The sequence below is a fragment of the Hyla sarda genome, chromosome 2 (genome assembly GCF_029499605.1).
Source record: "Hyla sarda isolate aHylSar1 chromosome 2, aHylSar1.hap1, whole genome shotgun sequence".
Classification (NCBI taxonomy): domain Eukaryota; kingdom Metazoa; phylum Chordata; class Amphibia; order Anura; family Hylidae; genus Hyla; species Hyla sarda.
This window is the reverse complement of record NC_079190.1, coordinates 345,018,730-345,038,953: the sequence shown is the minus strand read 5'-3', so window position 1 is coordinate 345,038,953 and position 20,224 is coordinate 345,018,730. Positions and strand designations below refer to the sequence as shown.

The 20,224-nt window shown below is 42.3% G+C and overlaps 1 protein-coding gene across 1 annotated transcript in view; it reads right to left on the bottom strand.

The window, feature by feature from the left end:
* The window catches only part of F5 (coagulation factor V), a 146,635-nt gene that overhangs the window by 65,706 nt on the left and 60,705 nt on the right, over window positions 1–20,224 (bottom strand). Inside the window, exons 8-10 of the mRNA XM_056558186.1 lie at window positions 15,148–15,286; window positions 13,987–14,083; window positions 12,131–12,342 (exon numbers count right to left, since the gene is read on the bottom strand). Coding sequence (XP_056414161.1) covers window positions 12,131–12,342; window positions 13,987–14,083; window positions 15,148–15,286 — 448 coding nt within the window. The remainder of the gene's footprint in view (window positions 1–12,130; window positions 12,343–13,986; window positions 14,084–15,147; window positions 15,287–20,224) is intronic.

Sequence of the window (20,224 nt, the reverse complement as noted above, 5' to 3'; positions counted from 1 at the left end):
ATCCTCTAGCACGGTCCACGCCAATCCCTCTCTGGCACAGAGGATCCACTACCTGCCAGCCGGCATCGTGACAGTAATTCTTCCGTTGGCGAGTACGCCGTACAATTCCGTACTCTTGCTTCAGAACTATCCTGGAATAATGAGGCCCTCTGCGCGACCTTTAAAAAAGGCCTATCCAGCAACATTAAAGATGTTCTGGCCGCACGAGAAATCCCTGCTAACCTACATGAACTCATTCATCTAGCCACTCGCATTGACATGCGTTTTTCCGAAAGGCGTCAGGAGCTCCGCCAGGATATGGACTTTGTTCGCACGAGGCGTTTTTTCTCCCCGGCTCCTCTCTCCTCTGGTCCCCTGCAATCCGTTCCTGTGCCTCCCGCCGTGGAGGCTATGCAGGTTGACCGGTCTCGCCTGACACCTCAAGAGAGGACACGACGCCGCATGGAGAATCTCTGCCTGTACTGTGCCGGTACCGAACACTTCCTGAAGGATTGTCCTATCCGTCCTCCCCGCCTGGAAAGACGTACGCTGACCCCGCACAAAGGTGAGACAGCCCTTGATGTCAACTCTGCTTCTCCACGTCTTACTGTGCCTGTGCGGGTATCCGCCTCTACCTTCTCCTTCTCTACTATGGCCTTCTTGGATTCCGGATCTGCAGGAAATTTTATTTTGGCCTCTCTCACCAACAGGTTCAACATCCCGCTGACCAGTCTCGCCAGACCTCTCTACATCAATTGTGTTAACAATGAAAGATTGGACTGTACCATACGTTTCCGCACGGAGCCCCTCCTAATGTGCATCGGATCTCACCATGAAAAAATTGAGTTTTTGGTCCTCCCCAATTGCACTTCCGAAATTCTCCTTGGACTACCCTGGCTTCAACACCACTCCCCTACCCTGGATTGGTCCACTGGGGAGATCAAGAGTTGTGGCCCCTCTTGTTCCAAGGACTGTCTTAAACCGGTTCCCAGTACTCCCTGCCGTGACCCTGTGGTGCCTCCTGTAACCGGTCTCCCTAAGGCCTATATGGACTTTGCGGATGTTTTTTGCAAAAAACAAGCTGAGACTTTACCTCCTCACAGGCCTTATGACTGTCCCATTGACCTCCTCCCGGGTACTACTCCACCCCGGGGCAGAATTTATCCTCTCTCTGTCCCAGAGACTCTTGCTATGTCTGAGTATATCCAGGAAAATTTAAAGAAGGGCTTTATCCGCAAATCTTCCTCTCCTGCCGGAGCCGGATTTTTCTTTGTGTCCAAAAAAGATGGCTCTCTACGTCCTTGCATTGACTACCGCGGTCTTAATAAAATCACTGTAAAAAACCGCTACCCCCTACCTCTCATCTCTGAACTCTTTGATCGCCTCCAAGGTGCCCACATCTTTACCAAACTGGACTTAAGAGGTGCCTATAATCTCATTCGCATCAGAGAGGGGGATGAATGGAAAACGGCATTTAACACTAGAGATGGACACTTTGAGTATCTGGTCATGCCCTTTGGCCTGTGCAACGCCCCTGCCGTCTTCCAAGACTTTGTTAATGAAATCTTTCGTGATCTCTTATATTGCTGTGTTGTTGTATATCTGGACGATATCCTGATTTTTTCTGCCAACCTAGAAGAACACCGCCAGCATGTCCGCATGGTTCTTCAGAGACTTCGTGACAATCAACTGTATGCCAAAATGGAGAAATGTCTGTTTGAATGTCAATCTCTTCCTTTCCTAGGATACTTGGTCTCTGGCCAGGGACTACAAATGGATCCAGACAAACTCTCTGCCGTCTTAGATTGGCCACGCCCCTCCGGACTTCGTGCTATCCAACGTTTTTTGGGGTTCGCCAATTATTACAGACAATTCATTCCACATTTTTCCACCATTGTGGCTCCTATCGTGGCTTTAACCAAAAAGAATGCCAATCCTAAGTCATGGCCTCCTCAAGCGGAAGACGCCTTTAAACAGCTCAAGTCTGCCTTTTCTTCGGCTCCCGTGCTCTCCAGACCTGACCCATCTAAACCCTTCCTATTGGAGGTTGATGCCTCCTCTGTAGGAGCTGGAGCGGTCCTTCTACAGAAAAATTCTTCCGGGCATGCTGTTACTTGTGGTTTTTTTTCTAGGACCTTCTCTCCAGCTGAGAGGAACTACTCCATCGGGGACCGAGAGCTTCTAGCCATTAAATTAGCACTTGAGGAATGGAGGCATCTGTTGGAGGGATCAAGATTTCCAGTTATTATTTACACCGATCACAAGAACCTCTCCTATCTCCAGTCTGCCCAACGGCTGAATCCTCGCCAGGCCAGGTGGTCTCTGTTCTTTGCCCGATTTAATTTTGAAATTCACTTTCGGCCTGCCGATAAGAACATTAGGGCCGATGCTCTCTCTCGTTCCTCGGATGCCTCGGAAGTAGAGCTCTCTCCGCAACACATCATCCCCCCTGACTGCCTGATCTCCACTTCTCCAGCCTCCATCAGGCAAACTCCTCCAGGGAAGACCTTCGTTTCTCCACGCCAACGCCTCGGAATCCTCAAATGGGGTCACTCCTCCCATCTCGCAGGTCATGCGGGTATCAAGAAATCCGTGCAACTCATCTCTCGTTTCTATTGGTGGCCGACTCTGGAGACGGATGTTGTGGATTTTGTACGAGCCTGCACTGTTTGTGCCCGGGATAAGACTCCTCGCCAGAAGCCCGCTGGTCTTCTTCATCCTCTGCCTGTCCCCGAACAGCCTTGGTCTCTGATTGGTATGGACTTTATTACGGACTTACCCCCATCCCGTGGCAACACTGTTGTTTGGGTGGTCGTTGATCGATTCTCCAAGATGGCACATTTCATCCCTCTTCCTGGTCTTCCTTCAGCGCCTCAGTTGGCAAAACAATTTTTTGTACACATTTTTCGTCTTCACGGGTTGCCCACGCAGATCGTCTCGGATAGAGGCGTCCAATTCGTGTCAAAATTCTGGAGGGCTCTCTGTAAACAACTCAAGATTAAATTAAACTTTTCCTCTGCATATCATCCTCAATCCAATGGGCAAGTAGAAAGAATTAACCAGGTCCTGGGTGATTATTTACGCCATTTTGTTTCCTCCCACCAGGATGACTGGGCAGATCTTCTACCATGGGCCGAATTTTCGTATAACTTCAGAATCTCTGAATCCTCCTCCAAATCCCCATTTTTTGTGGTGTACGGCCGTCACCCTCTTCCCCCCCTCCCTACTCCCTTGCCCTCTGGTTTGCCCGCTGTGGATGAAATATCTCGTGATCTTTCCACCATATGGAAAGAGACCCAAAATTCTCTTTTACAGGCCTCATCACGCATGAAGAAGTTTGCTGATAGAAAAAGAAGAGCTCCCCCCATTTTTTCTCCTGGAGACAAGGTATGGCTCTCCGCTAAATATGTCCGCTTCCGTGTCCCTAGCTACAAATTGGGACCACGCTATCTTGGTCCTTTCAAAATCTTGTGCCAGATTAATCCTGTCTCTTACAAACTTCTTCTTCCTCCTTCTCTTCGAATTCCTAATGCCTTTCACGTTTCTCTTCTTAAACCACTTATCATCAACCGTTTCTCTCCTAAGTTTGTTTCTCCCACTCCTGTTTCCGGCTCCTCGGACATCTTCTCCGTTAAAGAAATACTGGCCTCCAAGAAGGTCAGAGGGAAAACCTTTTTCCTGGTCGATTGGGAGGGTTGTGGTCCTGAAGAGAGATCCTGGGAACCTGAGGACAATATCCTAGACAAAAGTCTGCTCCTCAGGTTCTCAGGCTCTAAGAAGAGGGGGAGACCCAAGGGGGGGTACTGTTACGCCGAGCGCTCCGGGTCCCCGCTCCTCCCCGGAGCGCTCGCTTCACTCTCGCTACCGCAGCGCTCCGGGCAGCTCCACTGACCCGGTGCGCTGCGATACCGTCTCCAGCCGGGATGCGATTCGCGATGCGGGTGGCGCCCGCTCGCGATGCGCATCCCGGCTCCCGTACCTGACTCGCTCTCCGTCTGTCCTGTCCCGGCGCGCGCGGCCCCGCTCCCTAGGGCGCGCGCGCGCCGGGTCTCTGCGATTTAAAGGGCCACTGCGCCGCTGATTGGCGCAGTGGTTCCAATTAGTGTGTTCACCTGTGCACTCCCTATTTATACCTCACTTCCCCTTCACTCCCTCGCCGGATCTTGTTGCCATTGTGCCAGTGAAAGCGTTTCCTTGTGTGTTCCTAGCCTGTGTTCCAGACCTCCTGCCGTTGCCCCTGACTACGATCCTTGCTGCCTGCCCCGACCTTCTGCTACGTCCGACCTTGCTTCTGTCTACTCCCTTGTACCGCGCCTATCTTCAGCAGCCAGAGAGGTTGAGCCGTTGCTAGTGGATACGACCTGGTCACTACCGCCGCAGCAAGACCATCCCGCTTTGCGGCGGGCTCTGGTGAAAACCAGTAGTGACTTAGAACCGGTCCACTAGCACGGTCCACGCCAATCCTTCTCTGGCACAGAGGATCCACCTCCTGCCAGCCGGCATCGTGACAACACCACACCATTCTTCCCATCAAGAGCTCGACCATGGAGATCCAGAGGAACCAGAGGTTACCAGAGATCCAGACCATCTTCAGGTAAGTCCCATCCCTCTGTTTTCTTCCCTCCTTCCTCTAGGCGGAAAACTCCGACATTTTTCTCTAGCATGGGAATCAATAACCTCAGACTCATGGATACTGAATACAATTTCAGGTTACATGATAGAATTCATGTCCCCTCCTATTCAAACCTCCCTCCCTCGGCCAATTCTCTTCTCTCACCAAGACGAGAACTTAATAAATCAGGAAATAAAAGATCTCTACTCCAAAAAGGCTATTATTCCAGTCCCTATTCAAAACCCAGGTTTCATCAGCAACATCTTCTTGGTGAAGAAAAAAGACGGAGGTCACAGACCTGTGATCAATCTCCGCGATCTCAACAACTTTATTGTTTACCATCACTTCAAAATGGAGGGCATTCACCTCCTAAGAGATCTGTTAGTCCAAAACGATTGGTTAGTGAAGGTGGATTTAAAAGATGCATATCTTACCGTCCCCATTCACCCTTTGCATCAACCATTCCTACAATTTATCTGGAAAAATCAAAAATGGCAATTCACTTGCCTTCCCTTTGGACTATTTTCAGCCCCTTGGTGTTTCACCAAGATCCTGAAACCCGTTGTTGCCCTTCTGAGAAGCAGAGGAGTCCGTCTGATAATATATCTAGACGACATCCTCATCATGGCTCGTTCATTAATTCTGATCCGACGCCATCTTCAATGGACATTATCCCTTTTAACCAATCTGGGTTTTACAATAAACATGAAAAAGTCAATATTGACCCCCTCGAGGGAAGTAGAATTCTTAGGCTTCACCATAAATACTCAAACTACTACTCTAAGTCTACCTTTAAAAAAGATACAACTTATTCAGAAGGAAATACGTTCAACTTTGAGCAAACAGACTATCTCTCTAAAATCTATCGCCCGCATTGTGGGACTATTATCGGCCTCAATTCAAGCCATATTTCCTGCCCCATTACATTACAGGGCCTTACAACGTCTGAAAATACAACACCTCAGAGAAGGTCTATCATATTCAGACAAAGTTCCCCTTTCCACAGACGCCAAGGAAGAACTGTTATGGTGGCTTCACCAGATACAGCTCTGGAATGGCAAGACAATTTTCAATTGCAACCCGGATATCATAATAGAATCCGATGCCAGTCTGACAGGCTGGGTGCCAGATGCGGCCATCTCTCCACTGGAGGCAAATGGTCAGAGAAGGAAACATCCTTTCACATCAATGCTCTGGAACTATTAGCAGGTTTCTTCGCCATCAGGAGCTTTGCAAAGTTCAGATCGCATTGTTGTATCTTACTTCGCATGGACAATATATCAGCTGTCCAATATATAAACAAATTTGGTGGCACTACCTCAAAAATTTTATCAGATATCACTACAGAGATTTGGAATTTCTGTTTATCCAAAAACATAGTCGTGAAGGCAGAATACTTACCTGGCCTATCCAACGATGTGGCGGACTGGAACTCCCGATTCCTAGCAGACCACAGCGACTGGATGTTAGATCCATCAATATTTTCTTTTCTTACCTCTCTTTGGGGTCCAATTTACATGGATCTTTTTGCTTCACGCCTGAACAAACAATTACCCCTCTTTTTCAGCTGGCGACCAGATCCAGAAGCCCTAGGAGTGGATGCTTTCCTCCAAATCTGGCCACAAAAGACTCTTTATGCTTTTCCTCCCTTTGCAATGATCCCGAGAGTTCTTTCACAAACCATCAGCCAACAAGCAACAATGATTCTCATTGTTCCTTGGTGGCCTGCTCAAGCTTGGTTCCCTCAGTTGCTATCCCTACTAATAGATTTTCCTCTACTCATTCCGGTTTCCAATCTAACTCTTCAAGACCCTTTAGGGAATCCTCACCCTCTCATCCTATCGGGAGGCCTACAACTGATAGCATGTCTCATTTCAGGCCATCCCCCTCTGATATCGAGATTTCACAATCTGCTAGAGATATCTTGGCAGAAGCCTGGGCTCCAGGTACCAGGCAAGCTTACAGATCGGCCTGGCGATTATGGGTTCATTGGTGCTCTCAGAGATACCTGGATCCCATTCAAGCACCTATTCCCCACATAATTAATTATTTATCTGAAGCATTTGAAGCAGGGAAGGCCTACAGAACCATTAATCTCTATAGATCTGCCATATCCTCCGAACACGAAGTCATAGATTCTATTCCCGTGGGAAGACATCCTTTGATTTGTAGACTTTTAAGAGGTATTCGATTCAAAAGACCTCCACTTCCCAAATATAGATCCACTTGGGATGTATCTATTATCCTTAATCTTTTTTCTTCTTGGGAAGATAATGATAGTCTTCCTTTAAAATTATTATCCTACAAACTCACGGTCCTTTTATGCTTAATCTCTATTAAACGTGTTTCTGATGTTAGAGCTCTAGACATATCTCATAGATCGTTTACTCCTCAAGGAGTTGTTTTTTCTATCTTTCGTAGAACAAAAACTAATATCCAATCGGTCTTCTACCCAGCTTTTCTACAACACCCTAAGTTGTGTGTAGTTAGATGCCTCAAAGCCTATGAAGCTAGAACCTCTTCTCTCAGATCCCCACATGCTTCTCAGCTTCTTATCTCCTTCTTTAAACCCCATCTCCCTGTATCTTCTACTACCCTAGCTAGATGGGTTAAGAATACTATGTCTCTAGCTGGTATAGATGTTGCCCTTTTTGGTGCACATTCTTTAAGAAGTGCAATAGCCACCAAAGCTGTTCAGTCAGGAGGCTCTCTCTCTGATGTCCTTAAAGCAGCTGACTGGTCATCAGAGTCCACATTTAGATCCTTCTATTTTAGACCTGAATCCCATGTTTCTATGTCGGTTCTTTAATTTATCTGTATAATTGTATAGCTTTAAACTTGCATATATTAGGAGCCTCCTGTCTTAATAAAATTGGAGATTTTCCTAGTAATTATGACGGAAAATATGGATTTTATTAAAGACAGGAGGCGAGTAATATCCCACCTCTTCCCATACCCTTATTATCACTTATCTCTTCCCTTACAGCGTATTGACACACTGATGCAGACGTCAAGACACAGCTCATCGACTGAATTCCATGACTTCATCTTCATCCCTTACAAAGATTCATCTGAAGATATTCAAACTCTTCATTGTTCTTCACTTCAAAGTTCATGCCATTTATTCTTCACGATTTACTCTGTTATACTTCATATTCCGAGAAAGAAGGAAGATTATTGACTGGGCACACATTATATGGACTAGGTCCTATTATGATTGGCTAGTGGTCATTCATGTTTGGTTGTTCCTAAGTTTTTTCTCTTTCAATTCATTTAACTATCTCGCTGCTGGAGCAAATAAACGAGAAAGAGTTGCATATATTACTCGCCTCCTGTCTTTAATAAAATCCATATTTTCCGTCATAATTACTAGGAAAATCTCCAATTACAGTATAATTTATTTCACAAGTATCTCTCAGTAAAGTTACACTTCCTGATATCACTTTTTAACCTTACTTTTTCCTCTTGTGGTAGTTTTTCTTCTTTTAAATATCCTCTCCTCCTTTACTGTATTGATTCCCTTTATGTATATAAAAGTTTCTATCATATCCCCCTCTGACTCGTCTTTCTTCCAAGCTTTACATGTTAAGGCCTTTTAACCTTTTCTGGTTAGATTCATCCTGCAATCCATGTACTAGTTTAGCAGCTCATGAATTTTCTTCAATGTATCTATATCCTTTTGTAGATAAGGCTTCCAGTACTGCGCACAATACTCCAAGTGTTCTGTACAGCGGCATGAGCACTTCCCTCTTTTTACTGCTGTGATGTCCCAGTACAGGACATGGTCCTGCATTACAATTAGGCCCTGTCAGGTTGAGTCCATTGGTAACCTGGGGGCTCTCCTGCAGTGTCTCCCCTGCTGTTATTATAGTGTTATTTAATGTAATAGGATAATAGTCAGTATGTCAATGTATAGTCAGTATGTCAATGTATAGTCAGTATAAAGGACCTTTGGAGGACTCCAGTGAATGTCTAAAGGACCTGTGAAATGTCACATGTTATGTTTATGTTATCACATGTTACCCAGAGGGCACCAGTTTAACACATGACCCGCAGCTTGACCAATGGGCTTTGGCTCAGCCCCCCTCTATATAACGGGCAGCCATTACAATTCTCTCTCTTCCATCACTTTACTGAGACCAGCAAACACCAGAGATCTCAGTGTTAGTGTCCAGTACCTGGAAGGCCACAAATCGACAGTCATTCCAGTAAGTCAAGTCTATGTCTGTTGTCACTATCTACAGTCTAGTCAAGCCTCAAGTCAATTATCTAAAGTCTATTACAAGTATAATTGGTCCCAGCAAGCTGCGAGGTCCTTCTGCGTTCCTGGCCACCTCTCTGGGATTCTGGTCTACCTGTTAAAATAATAACACCTAACTGACCTCAGTAAAGCCTCCGTTAAACCATAACCTGGTTGTGGACTCTCCTTTTCACTGCCTAGCTATTGGGATAGCGGAGATACCATTTCGGTGGTTCCTGTACCGTAAAATCACTCTGGCGTCACAAACATTAGGGGTTAATAACACATTGCCCCTGGGGTTAATACCATCTTGCCCCAACCACGTACACCGCTACACCCCGTGGTCCTGCCATCACCGGGGGTCACCGCACTGCCAATACTAATGTATCATTATTACAATATCCTCAATGTCACTTTCACCTGTTAATACAATCACACCTACTGTGGTGCAATTTCATGTGCCTTCCAATACCTCCAACAGTAACATGTACCAAATCATTAGATCAAGTATGGTGTCTGAATCCTTTCAACCGGCCCTCGGAACAAAGATCTGGAATAACACCCTAAAACACCATGGGGGAGATTTATCAAAACCTGTGTAGAGAAGAGCAGTGCAGTTGCCCATAACAACTAATCAGATCGCTTCTTTTATTAAAAAAAAAAAAAAAGCCTCTGAAAAGTGAAAGAAGCAATCTGATTGGTTGCAATGGGCAACCGCTCCACTCTCCCTCTGATAAATTTTCTTCAATGCACCTATGTATCATTTGCAATACTAGTATCTTTTAATGGTACTTATACAGTAGAATCTCCCTTAGTGGACACCTCCCAATAATGGACACCTCCAAATAGTGAACAATTTTTAATTCCTTGTATTTGCCCCCTCCGAGTAAGGGACATTCAGAATACTGGACACGGACACACCCAATCGGGGACAATAGGAGACAAAACACTCCCATAAGGGGCAAAACACTTCCAATGGGGGACAATAGGGGATAAAACACTCCTATTAAGAGATAAACCACTCCCAATAGGGGACAACCAGGATTATGTGCAGGCCCTACCTGGTACACAGGGCCACCATCAGGGGGTACAGCCAATACCCCAGTAAGGGGCCCAGGCCCTCGCTGCACTCCCCATGCAGTAGCCCCAGCACAGAAGCAGAAGTCCAATGTTTAAACAGTGGTCTCCTGCTTCTGTACATCTGCCGGCCACATCATTCCAATATATCTCCCTATAAATTCCCTAACAGATAACTTTAACAGAATACTTAAACGGGCACTGTCAGTGTCAGATTCAAAAACTTTTTATATGTTGTACATCCTGCCAAAACATTAACCTTTCTAATAAACTTAATAAGAAAATGTTATTTCCTTTTTATAGAAATCATAGCTAATAAAAAAAAAAAAAAAACAACAACTAGGGCTCCCCATACCATCCAGAACATAATCCTGTCCTGCTGCAACATCATCTTTTTTCCAAGCTGAAGCACAGGCATGGACAAAGTCCATTAAGTGAGGGTGGGACTAGTGCTCATCTGTGCTTACTCCTCTCCTATCAGACTGCAGCATGAAAACAGAGAAAAGAGGGTGACAGAGTAGCCTGCACTGATTGGATGAAGAAACTCAGAAAAGCACAGCAGACTCAGGGAGGAAGACGAGTTGTGCAGAGTGAGCAACAGATAGAAGGTTTTTGTGTGAAATATAGGTGCTAGATACATCAAAATTGTATGTGCATGATTAGGTTTAGGTACTGTGTAACATATAATTTTTTTTTTTTATGTGGGATAGGCCCAGCAAAGGTAAGGCTTATATATTGGTTAGAACGCATCCCCATTGAATACATAGGTTTTAGTTTAACATCTGTATATTCTTTACCTACAGAGTTTGATTATTTGATTGTTTATCCACTACAGTTAACTTTATTCATCCATTTGTTTTGATTTACTTTAGAATACTTTGTCTTTCTGTGTTTTGAATATTGTAATAATCTGTATATATATATATATATATCTTTTAATAATCTGCATAGAATATTTCATCACTCGGCACATTAGGTCCATATGTGTTTTATACTAATAGATGTGCTGTAAAATGATGTTTTTATTTTATTAACGCAAGTATATGTAACTTCCCATAGACTTGTGTTGAGTGGGCGTGGCCGTGACATTAAGAGCGGGGTGTGACCGTGACGTCACGAGTCTCCGCCCTGCATCGCCAGCCATCCGACACGGAGTGAAGTTCGCTCCGTGCACTGGATGTTTGGGGTGCTGCAGCCAAGATCGCAGGACCCCCATGATCAGACATCTTATCCCCTCTCCTTTGGATAAGGGATAAGAGGTCTAGGGGTGGAGTACCCCTTTAAGTTCTCATTGTATATATCATATGTGTATTTCTCTGTGTTTAAGGCTTGAAAATTGTTATGTGAAATAAGATAACATAAAGACATTTATTTTTATAAAGAATACAAATAGAAAGAAGTATTCAATTCCATAAGGATGATATTCCCAAAATACAGATTATTTCCATTTGTTTTCTGCATAAAATTGATGCGTCTCTAGCAGTGAAGCGACAACTTGGTTCCACATGTTATGATTAGTGTTAAGCACGAATATTCGTAATGCTAATTGTTTTTTCGTGAATATCGGCCCTTGGCGAATATTTAGAATATAGTGCTATATATTTGTAATGACGAATATTCTTTTTTTTTTTTTTTTCATATGCGAATTTTCATGCAAATTTTTATGCATTTTCGCATGGAAAAAATTGATTGAACAAACAAAGCGAATATGTGAATTTCGCGAACATAGGACAAATAATCGTCAATATATTCGCAAAATATCTCAAATTCAAATATGGCCCCTGCTGCTCATCACTAATTATGATAAGTGCTTGTGCCTTTTATGTAACTGAGCATGTTCCCCATCGAAAGAAAATATCTTTTGTGCTACTGTTTAAAGAGGTTATCGAGGAATAGAAAAACAGAGCTTATTTCTTTCAAAAACCCTCCCTGTCTGTCTCCAGGTTGGGTGTTTTTCTGCAGCTCAGGTCCATTGAAGTGAATGGAGCAAATTTGTAATACCACACCCAACCTGGAGACAGACAGGGAGTGTTTTTTTGAAAGAAATAGGCTCTGTTTTTCAATTCCTGGATAACCCTTTTTAATGAAGCTCCCTGTTTCGTCTTTTTTAGAATTGCCTTTGCCTTTCAAAGTGATAACCATTGATAAATACACTGTTGCAATAATTTTAAATACTGTAATTTTTAACACTTAAAATACATTTGCTCTCAGGAAGTGCTTACCTGTAGTCCTCTAGTATCTAATGTCATGGACTTGCAAATAAGAAGTGTGCCAAGAAGTCCAGAGGCCAGATCCTTTATTATATTAACAGTACTATGATATATTCTTGTTAAACACAGCGGGTCACTTTTTGTAGGTCCATCAGTTTCCGGTATAGTCCAGAAATAGGTAGCTGTTTCTCCTGGCATCACTGTGCTATTCTGTGTCTCATCACCTAGTACCATTACATACAGATTAGTGCAACTATAAACTAGTGTATGCCTATATTATAAAGTACAATTAAGTTCAAATATTGTGAGTACACCCCTTCCATTTTTGTAAATATTTATTATATATATATTCTGCTACAATGTGAGGTGGTGAGTGCACAGCCTGTATAAGAATGCTTGCTGTCCCCTCATAACACACAGCCGTTAATGTCTAAGCCTTGGCAATGAAAGTGAGTACACCCCTAAGTGGAAATGTCCAAACTGAGCCCAATTATGTCATGTGACTCATTAGTGTTACAAGGCTTTAGGTGTGAATGGGAGGCAGGTGTCTTTCTTACTGGTCACTGGAAGTTCAACATGGCACCTCATAGCAAAGAACTCTTTGAGAATATAAAAGAATAGAGAAAAAGAACTGTTGTTCTACATAAAGATGGCCTAGGCTATAAGAAGATTGTCAAGGCCCTGAAACTGAGTTGCAGCATGGTGGGCATGATCATGTAGCATTTTCACAGGACAATTCAACTCAACCAAAGAAGTTGAGTGCATATGCTCAGTGTTATATCCAGAAGTTGTCTTTGGGAAATAGACGTATGAGTTCTGCCAGCATTGCTGCAGAGGTTGAAAGAGTGGGGGGTCAGCCTGGCAGTGCTCAGACTATACGCAGCACACTGCAACAAATTGGTCTGCTAAAGATGAGGCACAAGAAAGCTCACAAATAATTTGCTTAAGACAAGCAGACTTAGAACATGGATTACTGGAACCATGTTCGGTTGTCCAATGAGACCAAGATAAACTGATTTGATTCAGATAATATCAAGTGTGTGGGGTAGCAACCAGGTGATGAGTACAGTACAAAGGCAAGTGTTTCTTGCCTACGGTCAAGCATGGTGTTGGAAGTGTCATGGTCTGGGACTGCATGAGTGCTGCTGGCACTGGGAAGCTACAGTTCAGGAGTGACTCATGAATACCAACATGTACTCTAACATACTAAAGCAGCATATGATCCCCTTCCTTTGGAGACAGGGCCTTGGGGCAGTATTTTAACATGATTACAACCCCAAACACACCTCCAAGATGACCTCTGCCTTGGTAAAGAAGCAGAGGGTAAAGGTGATGGACTGGCCAAGCATGTCTCCAGACCTAAACTCTTCTGAGGAGCTGAGGGGCATGCTTGAATATAAGATGGAGGAGCACAAGGTCTCTAACATCCACCAGCTCTGTGCTGTCAGGGAGGAGTAGAAAAGGAAACCTGTGAAGCTCTGGTGAACTCCATGCCCAAGAGGCTTGAGGCAGTGATGGGAAATAATGGTGGCCATACAAAATATTCACACTTTGGGCCCCAATTTGAACATTTCCACTTCCAAGGTTTAGACATTAATGTGTTTGTTGAGTTATTTTGAGGGGACAGAAACATTAACACTGTTATACAGGCTGTTCACTCACTACTTTACATTGTAGAAGACTGTTATTTCTTCATTGTTGTCACATTAATAGGTATAATAAAATATAAAAAAATGGGAGGTTTACTCACTTATGGGAGACATTGTACAACACCATATAGAATATTGTTAGAAATGATATTGCAGTCAATTTGCATGTAGAAAAACACAACATAATTTCCATTATTCGCATAATGTAAACAGACATACCTATTCCGTCTGGAACATATCCTTTAAAGAATCGTTGCAATGACACGCCATGTGGATAAATGTTGTGGGGCTGACTAGCCATGTTTTTAAATACAACCTGGAAATACACATGATAACATGTATCACACAAGCCTCTATGAACATTCCAGTTTTAACTCCTGAGACCCCACCGATCATTAAATGAAAGGGCTTTTTACGTGACACAATGCACAGGAACAACAGGCCTGGAAAAACTATTCTTACTGTATTTACATCAAGGTAGAAGTTACATAGTGGTCAATTGAACAGACAATCCCTGTGCCTACTTCTATACACCTAACCAACTATGATTGGAGGCAGTGAGATGGGCTCTTGCCAGTCTGGGAAATGATCCGTGGGCACTTCACTCCTTAACAACACTCAAAATTTAGCCTCCTACAGCCCAGTATATGAAAAAATCAAAAGGTTATAGGGGTGAAAAATAAATAGTTATAAGGGTAAAAAAAAATTCTAAAAAGTTTAGAAGTAGCAAAACTTGAGGGAAACTATTCAAATTGGGTATTATTATTATTTCTGGATTTATAATATCCTTTTCATTGTTTCTAAATTCTTGTTTGTTATTTTTCTTTATTACTTATTGTAGTTGCTGTAATTGTGTTTAAAACTTGGAAAACCCAATAAAAACACTTTGAATACAAATTGGGTATTATTGTAATTGTGTCGATCTAAAGAATTAAGATAACATGTCAGTTTGGCCGCATGGTGAATGACATAAAAAAAATGCCCTCCAAATTAGCAAAATTATATATATTTTTTTCAATTTCACCTCACAAATTTATTTTTGGTTTTGGAGCATATGTTGTGGAAAAATGATAAACACTACAATTAGTCCCGCAAAAATTAAGCACTCATGGGTGTGAAGATGAAAAAATAAGAGTTATAGCTATTAAAATACAAAAATGTAACTGTCCCTTGAGGGTTTAAACCTCAATTACATATTAACATGTCTTACATTTGAGAGCTAGAAAGAACTAGTCATGAGCTAATCTACCTCCCTGTTTACCTGCTGACATGTCTGCTTTCACTTTATCCAACAACCCATTTTCCAGAAGCAAAAACTGTGTTCTCAAATCCTTCCAAAACAAAATTTTCAACATAAGTTACAGAGAGGCCAATACATACCATTATTGTGTCCCTGACCTGTGCCCGGATCACTGGTCCAATCATTCCAAGTTCTTTAGGACTATCCATTTTTTCTGTGAAAGTGCTATCAGTATATTGCTTATAGACTACTTTTTTAAATGGATGTTGGCAGTATGTTCTAACAGCAAAAAGACAGGTGACAAAAAAATGCATTATTAAACAATTATCTGGCAAGATCAATAGTAACAGGAGCAATATGGTTCCCAAAATGAATAGCAAATATGGCCAAAATGTTAACAGTGATTTTTGCTGGACTCTTGCTTTAAAGGGAAACTCTGGACTCCTCCACGATCAGACACTTATTTCCTATCCAGTGGATAGGGGATACGATGCTGTGTACTGGAATTTCCCTTTAAACTCTTCACCTCAGGTAGAGTTAGACATAATGAACTGCTTAGAAGAGAGCCGGTGGAAAATATTTTTTTTAAATCAACTGGTGCCAGAAAGTTTAACAGGTTTGTAAATGACTTCTATTTAAAAATTTTAATCCCTCCAGTACTTATCAGCTGATGTATGCTCCAGAGGAAGTTCTTTTCTTTTCGAATATATTTTCAGTCTGACCACAGTGCTCTCTGCTGACACCTCTGTCCATGTCAGGAACTGTCCAGAGCAGGAGCAAATCCCCATAGCAGACCTATCCTGCTTTGGACAGTTCCTGACATGGACATAAGTGTCAGCACTGTGGTCAGACTGAAAAGAGCTTCCTCTGTAGCATACAGCAGCTGATAAGTACTGGAAGGATTAAGATTTTTAAACAGAAGTAATTTACAAATCTGTTAAACATTCTGGCACCAGTTGATTTAAAAAAACAAAACATGTTTTCCACTGGAGTACCCCTTTAATCCTGTTTCGTCTTCCCCTTATTATTGTGCTTCTCTGCACAATAGAGGTGGAAGCTTGTTTGCCACTGTAATGTCCCAATGCAGGACATGGTCCTGTACTACCCTTAGGCCCTTTCAGGTTGAGACCCTCAGTGATCTGGGGGCTCTCCTGCAAGGTCTCCCCCTGTTGTTCCATAATGTTGTGTATATCACTTTAAGGCCTAGAAAGTATCCTAATGTATAGGTAGTACAAAGGGCCTGTGGGAGGTCTCAAGGACCTGTATAAGTCTGTCACATGTTATGTTATGCAGTCACATGATTTGTTGTCACATGTTCTCCCAGAGAGCACCAGCTTAACCAATGACCTGCAGCTTGACCAATGAGCTTTAGTCCAGCCCCCCACTATATTAAGGGGTGGCCATTACAATTCACTCTTACCATCTGCTACTGAGCACAGCAACCACCAGAGATCTCAGTGCAAGTGATCAGCATCTGGAAGACCACTAAAGCTACAGTCATTCCAGTAAGTCTCAAGTCTTGGTCTGCTGTCACTGAAACTAGTCAAGTCCTGCATATAGTCAAGTTCAATCTCAAGTCAAGTTAATTACAAGTATATTGGGCCAGCAAGCTGCGAGGTCCTTCTGGGTCCTGGCCACCTCTCTGGGAAATCTGGCCTTAGCTGTAAAGATAATTCCATCTGTCTTATAATCAGTAAAGCCTCGGTTTGACCATAACTGGTTGTGGACTATCATTTCACTACTAGCAACTGGGATAGCGGAGGAACCGGGCGTGATGTGTTCCAGAACCCTAAAACCACACTGGCATCCAAACACTCTTGCTCCCAGGGTTAATACCATCTGATCCCACCACTCACACCTCTACACCCATGGTCCCACCATACACCCGTGGGTCACCACACCACTCTTCCCTTCCTCGTCAATATTCAGCGGTCTGTCTGCCCTGTGATGCATATGTGAGAGCCTGCCAGCGTGTGACCGCTCTGCTCTCTGAGCAGAGCACGGGCACCGCTGCCTTGCTACACCCGACTTGTAGAAGCAAGGGGCCTATCTACTATTCCTGTCTAGGGTTTTTCTACTGTCTGTTTCCTCCCCTGTACCACAGTCTTATTTTTTTCTTATTTTTTTCTTTATTACGACGTAACTTAAAATAACAATTATAACTGGAATTAAGATTTTTATACAAAAGTAATTTACAAATCTGTTTAACCCCTTAAGGACTCAGCCCATTTTGGCCTTAAGGACTCAGACAATTTAATTTTTACGTTTTCATTTTTCCTCCTCGCCTTCTAAAAATCATAACTCTTTTATATTTTCATCCACAGACTAGTATGAGGGCTTGTTTTTTGCACGACCAGTTGTCCTTTGTAATGACATCACTCATTATATCATAAAATGTATGGCGCAACCAAAAAACACTATTTTTGTGGGGAAATTAAAACGAAAAACGCAATTTTGCTAATTTTGGAAGGTTTTGTTTTCACACCGTACAATTTATGGTAAAAATGACGTGTGTTCTTTATTCTGAGGGTCAATACAATTAAAATGATACCCATTATTATATACTTTTATATTATTGTTGCGCTTAAAAAAAATCAAAAACTTTTTAACCAAATTTGTACGTTTATAATCCCTTTATTTTGATGACCTCTAACTTTTTTATTTTTCCGTATAAGTGGTGGTATGGGGGCTCATTTTTTGCGCCATGATCTGTACTTTTTTTTGATACCACATTTGCATATAAAAAACTTTTAATAAATTTTTTATAATATTTTTTTTTAATAAAATGTATTAAAAAAGTAGGAATTTTGGACTTTTTTTATTTTTTTTTGTTCACGCCGTTCACCGTACGGGTTCATTAACATTTTATTTTAATAGTTCGGACATTTACGCACGCGGCGATACCAAATATGTCTATAAAAAATGTTTTTTACGCTTTTTGGGGGTAAAATAGGAAAAACGGACGTTTTACTTTTTTATTGGGGGAGGAGATTTTTCACTTTTTTTTAACTTTTACTTTTACATTTTTTTACATTTTTTTTTACACTTGAATAGTCCCCATAGGGGACTATTCATAGCAATACCATGATTGCTAATACTGATCTGTTCTATGTATAGGACATAGAACAGATCAGTATTATCGGTCATCTCCTGCTCTGGTCTGCTCGATCACAGACCAGAGCAGGAGACGCCGGGAGCCGCACGGAGGAAGGAGAGGGGACCTCCGTGCGGCGTTATGAATGATCGGATCCCCGCAGCAGCGCGGTCTGTCTGCCCTGTGATGCATATGTGAGAGCCTGCCGGCGTGTGACCGCTCTGCTCTCTGAGCAGAGCACGGGCACCGCTGCCTTGCTACACCCGACTTGTAGAAGCAAGGGGCCTATCTACTATTCCTGTCTAGGGTTTTTCTACTGTCTGTTTCCTCCCCTGTACCACAGTCTTATTTTTTTCTTATTTTTTTCTTTATTACGACGTAACTTAAAATAACAATTATAACTGGAATTAAGATTTTTATACAAAAGTAATTTACAAATCTGTTTAACCCCTTAAGGACTCAGCCCATTTTGGCCTTAAGGACTCAGACAATTTAATTTTTACGTTTTCATTTTTTCCTCCTCGCCTTCTAAAAATCATAACTCTTTTATATTTTCATCCACAGACTAGTATGAGGGCTTGTTTTTTGCGCGACCAGTTGTCCTTTGTAATGACATCACTCATTATATCATAAAATGTATGGCGCAACCAAAAAACACAATTTTTGTGGGGAAATGAAAACGAAAAACGCAATTTTGCTAATTTTGGAAGGTTTTGTTTTCACACCGTACAATTTATGGTAAAAATGACGTGTGTTCTTTATTCTGAGGGTCAATACGATTAAAATGATACCCATTATTATATACTTTTATATTATTGTTGCGCTTAAAAAAAATCAAAAACTTTTTAACCAAATTAGTACGTTTATAATCCCTTTATTTTGATGACCTCTAACTTTTTTATTTTTCCGTATAAGTGGCGGTATGGGGGCTCATTTTTTGTGCCATGATCTGTACTTTTTTTTGATACCACATTTGCATATAAAAAACTTTTAATACATTTTTTATAATTTTTTTTTAATAAAATGTATTAAAAAAGTAGGAATTTTGGACTTTTTTTTATCTTTGTTTGTTCACGCCGTTCACCGTACGGGTTCATTAACATTTTATTTTAATAGTTCGGACATTTACGCACGCGGCGATACCAAATATGTCTATAAAAAATGTTTTTTACGCTTTTTGGGGGTAAAATAGGAAAAAACGGACGTTTTACTTTTTTATTGGGGGAGGAGATTTTTCACTTTTTTTTTACTTTTACTTTTACATTTTTTTAATTTTTTTTTACACTTGAATAGTCCCCATAGGGGACTATTCATAGCAATACCATGATTGCTAATACTGATCTGTTCTATGTATAGGACATAGAACAGATCAGTATTATCGGTCATCTCCTGCTCTGGTCTGCTCGATCACAGACCAGAGCAGGAGACGCCGGGAGCTGCACGGAGGAAGGAGAGGGGACCTCCGTGCGGCGTTATGAATGATCGGATCCCCGCAGCAGCGGGCGATCCGATCGTTCATTTAAATCGCGAACTGCCGCAGATGCCGGGATCTGTATTGATCCCGGCACCTGAGGGGTTAATGGCGGACGCCCGCGAGATCGCGGGCGTCGGCCATTGCCGGCGGGTACCTGACTGCGATCAGCAGCCGGGATCAGCCGCGCATGACACGGGCATCGCTCCGATGCCCGCGGTTATGCTTAGGACGTAAATGTATGTCCTGGTGCGTTAAGTACCACCTCACCAGGACGTACATTTACGTCCTGCGTCCTTAAGGGGTTAAAGGGGTATTCCAGGCAAAAACTTTTTTAAATATATATCAACTGGCTCCAGATAGTTAAACAGATTAGCAAATTACTTCTATTAAAAAATCTTAATCCTTCCAATAGTTATTAGCTTCTGAAGTTTTCTGTCTAACTGCTCTATGATGATGTCACGTCCCAGGAGCTGTGCATGATGGGAAAATGTCCCCATAGGAACTACACAGCTCCCGAGACGTGAGTCATCATTGAGCAGTTAGACAGAAAACAACAACTCAACTTCAGAAGCTAATAACTATTGGAAGGATTAAGATTTTTTAATAGAAGTAATTTACAAATCTGTTTAACTTTCCGGAGCCAGTTGAT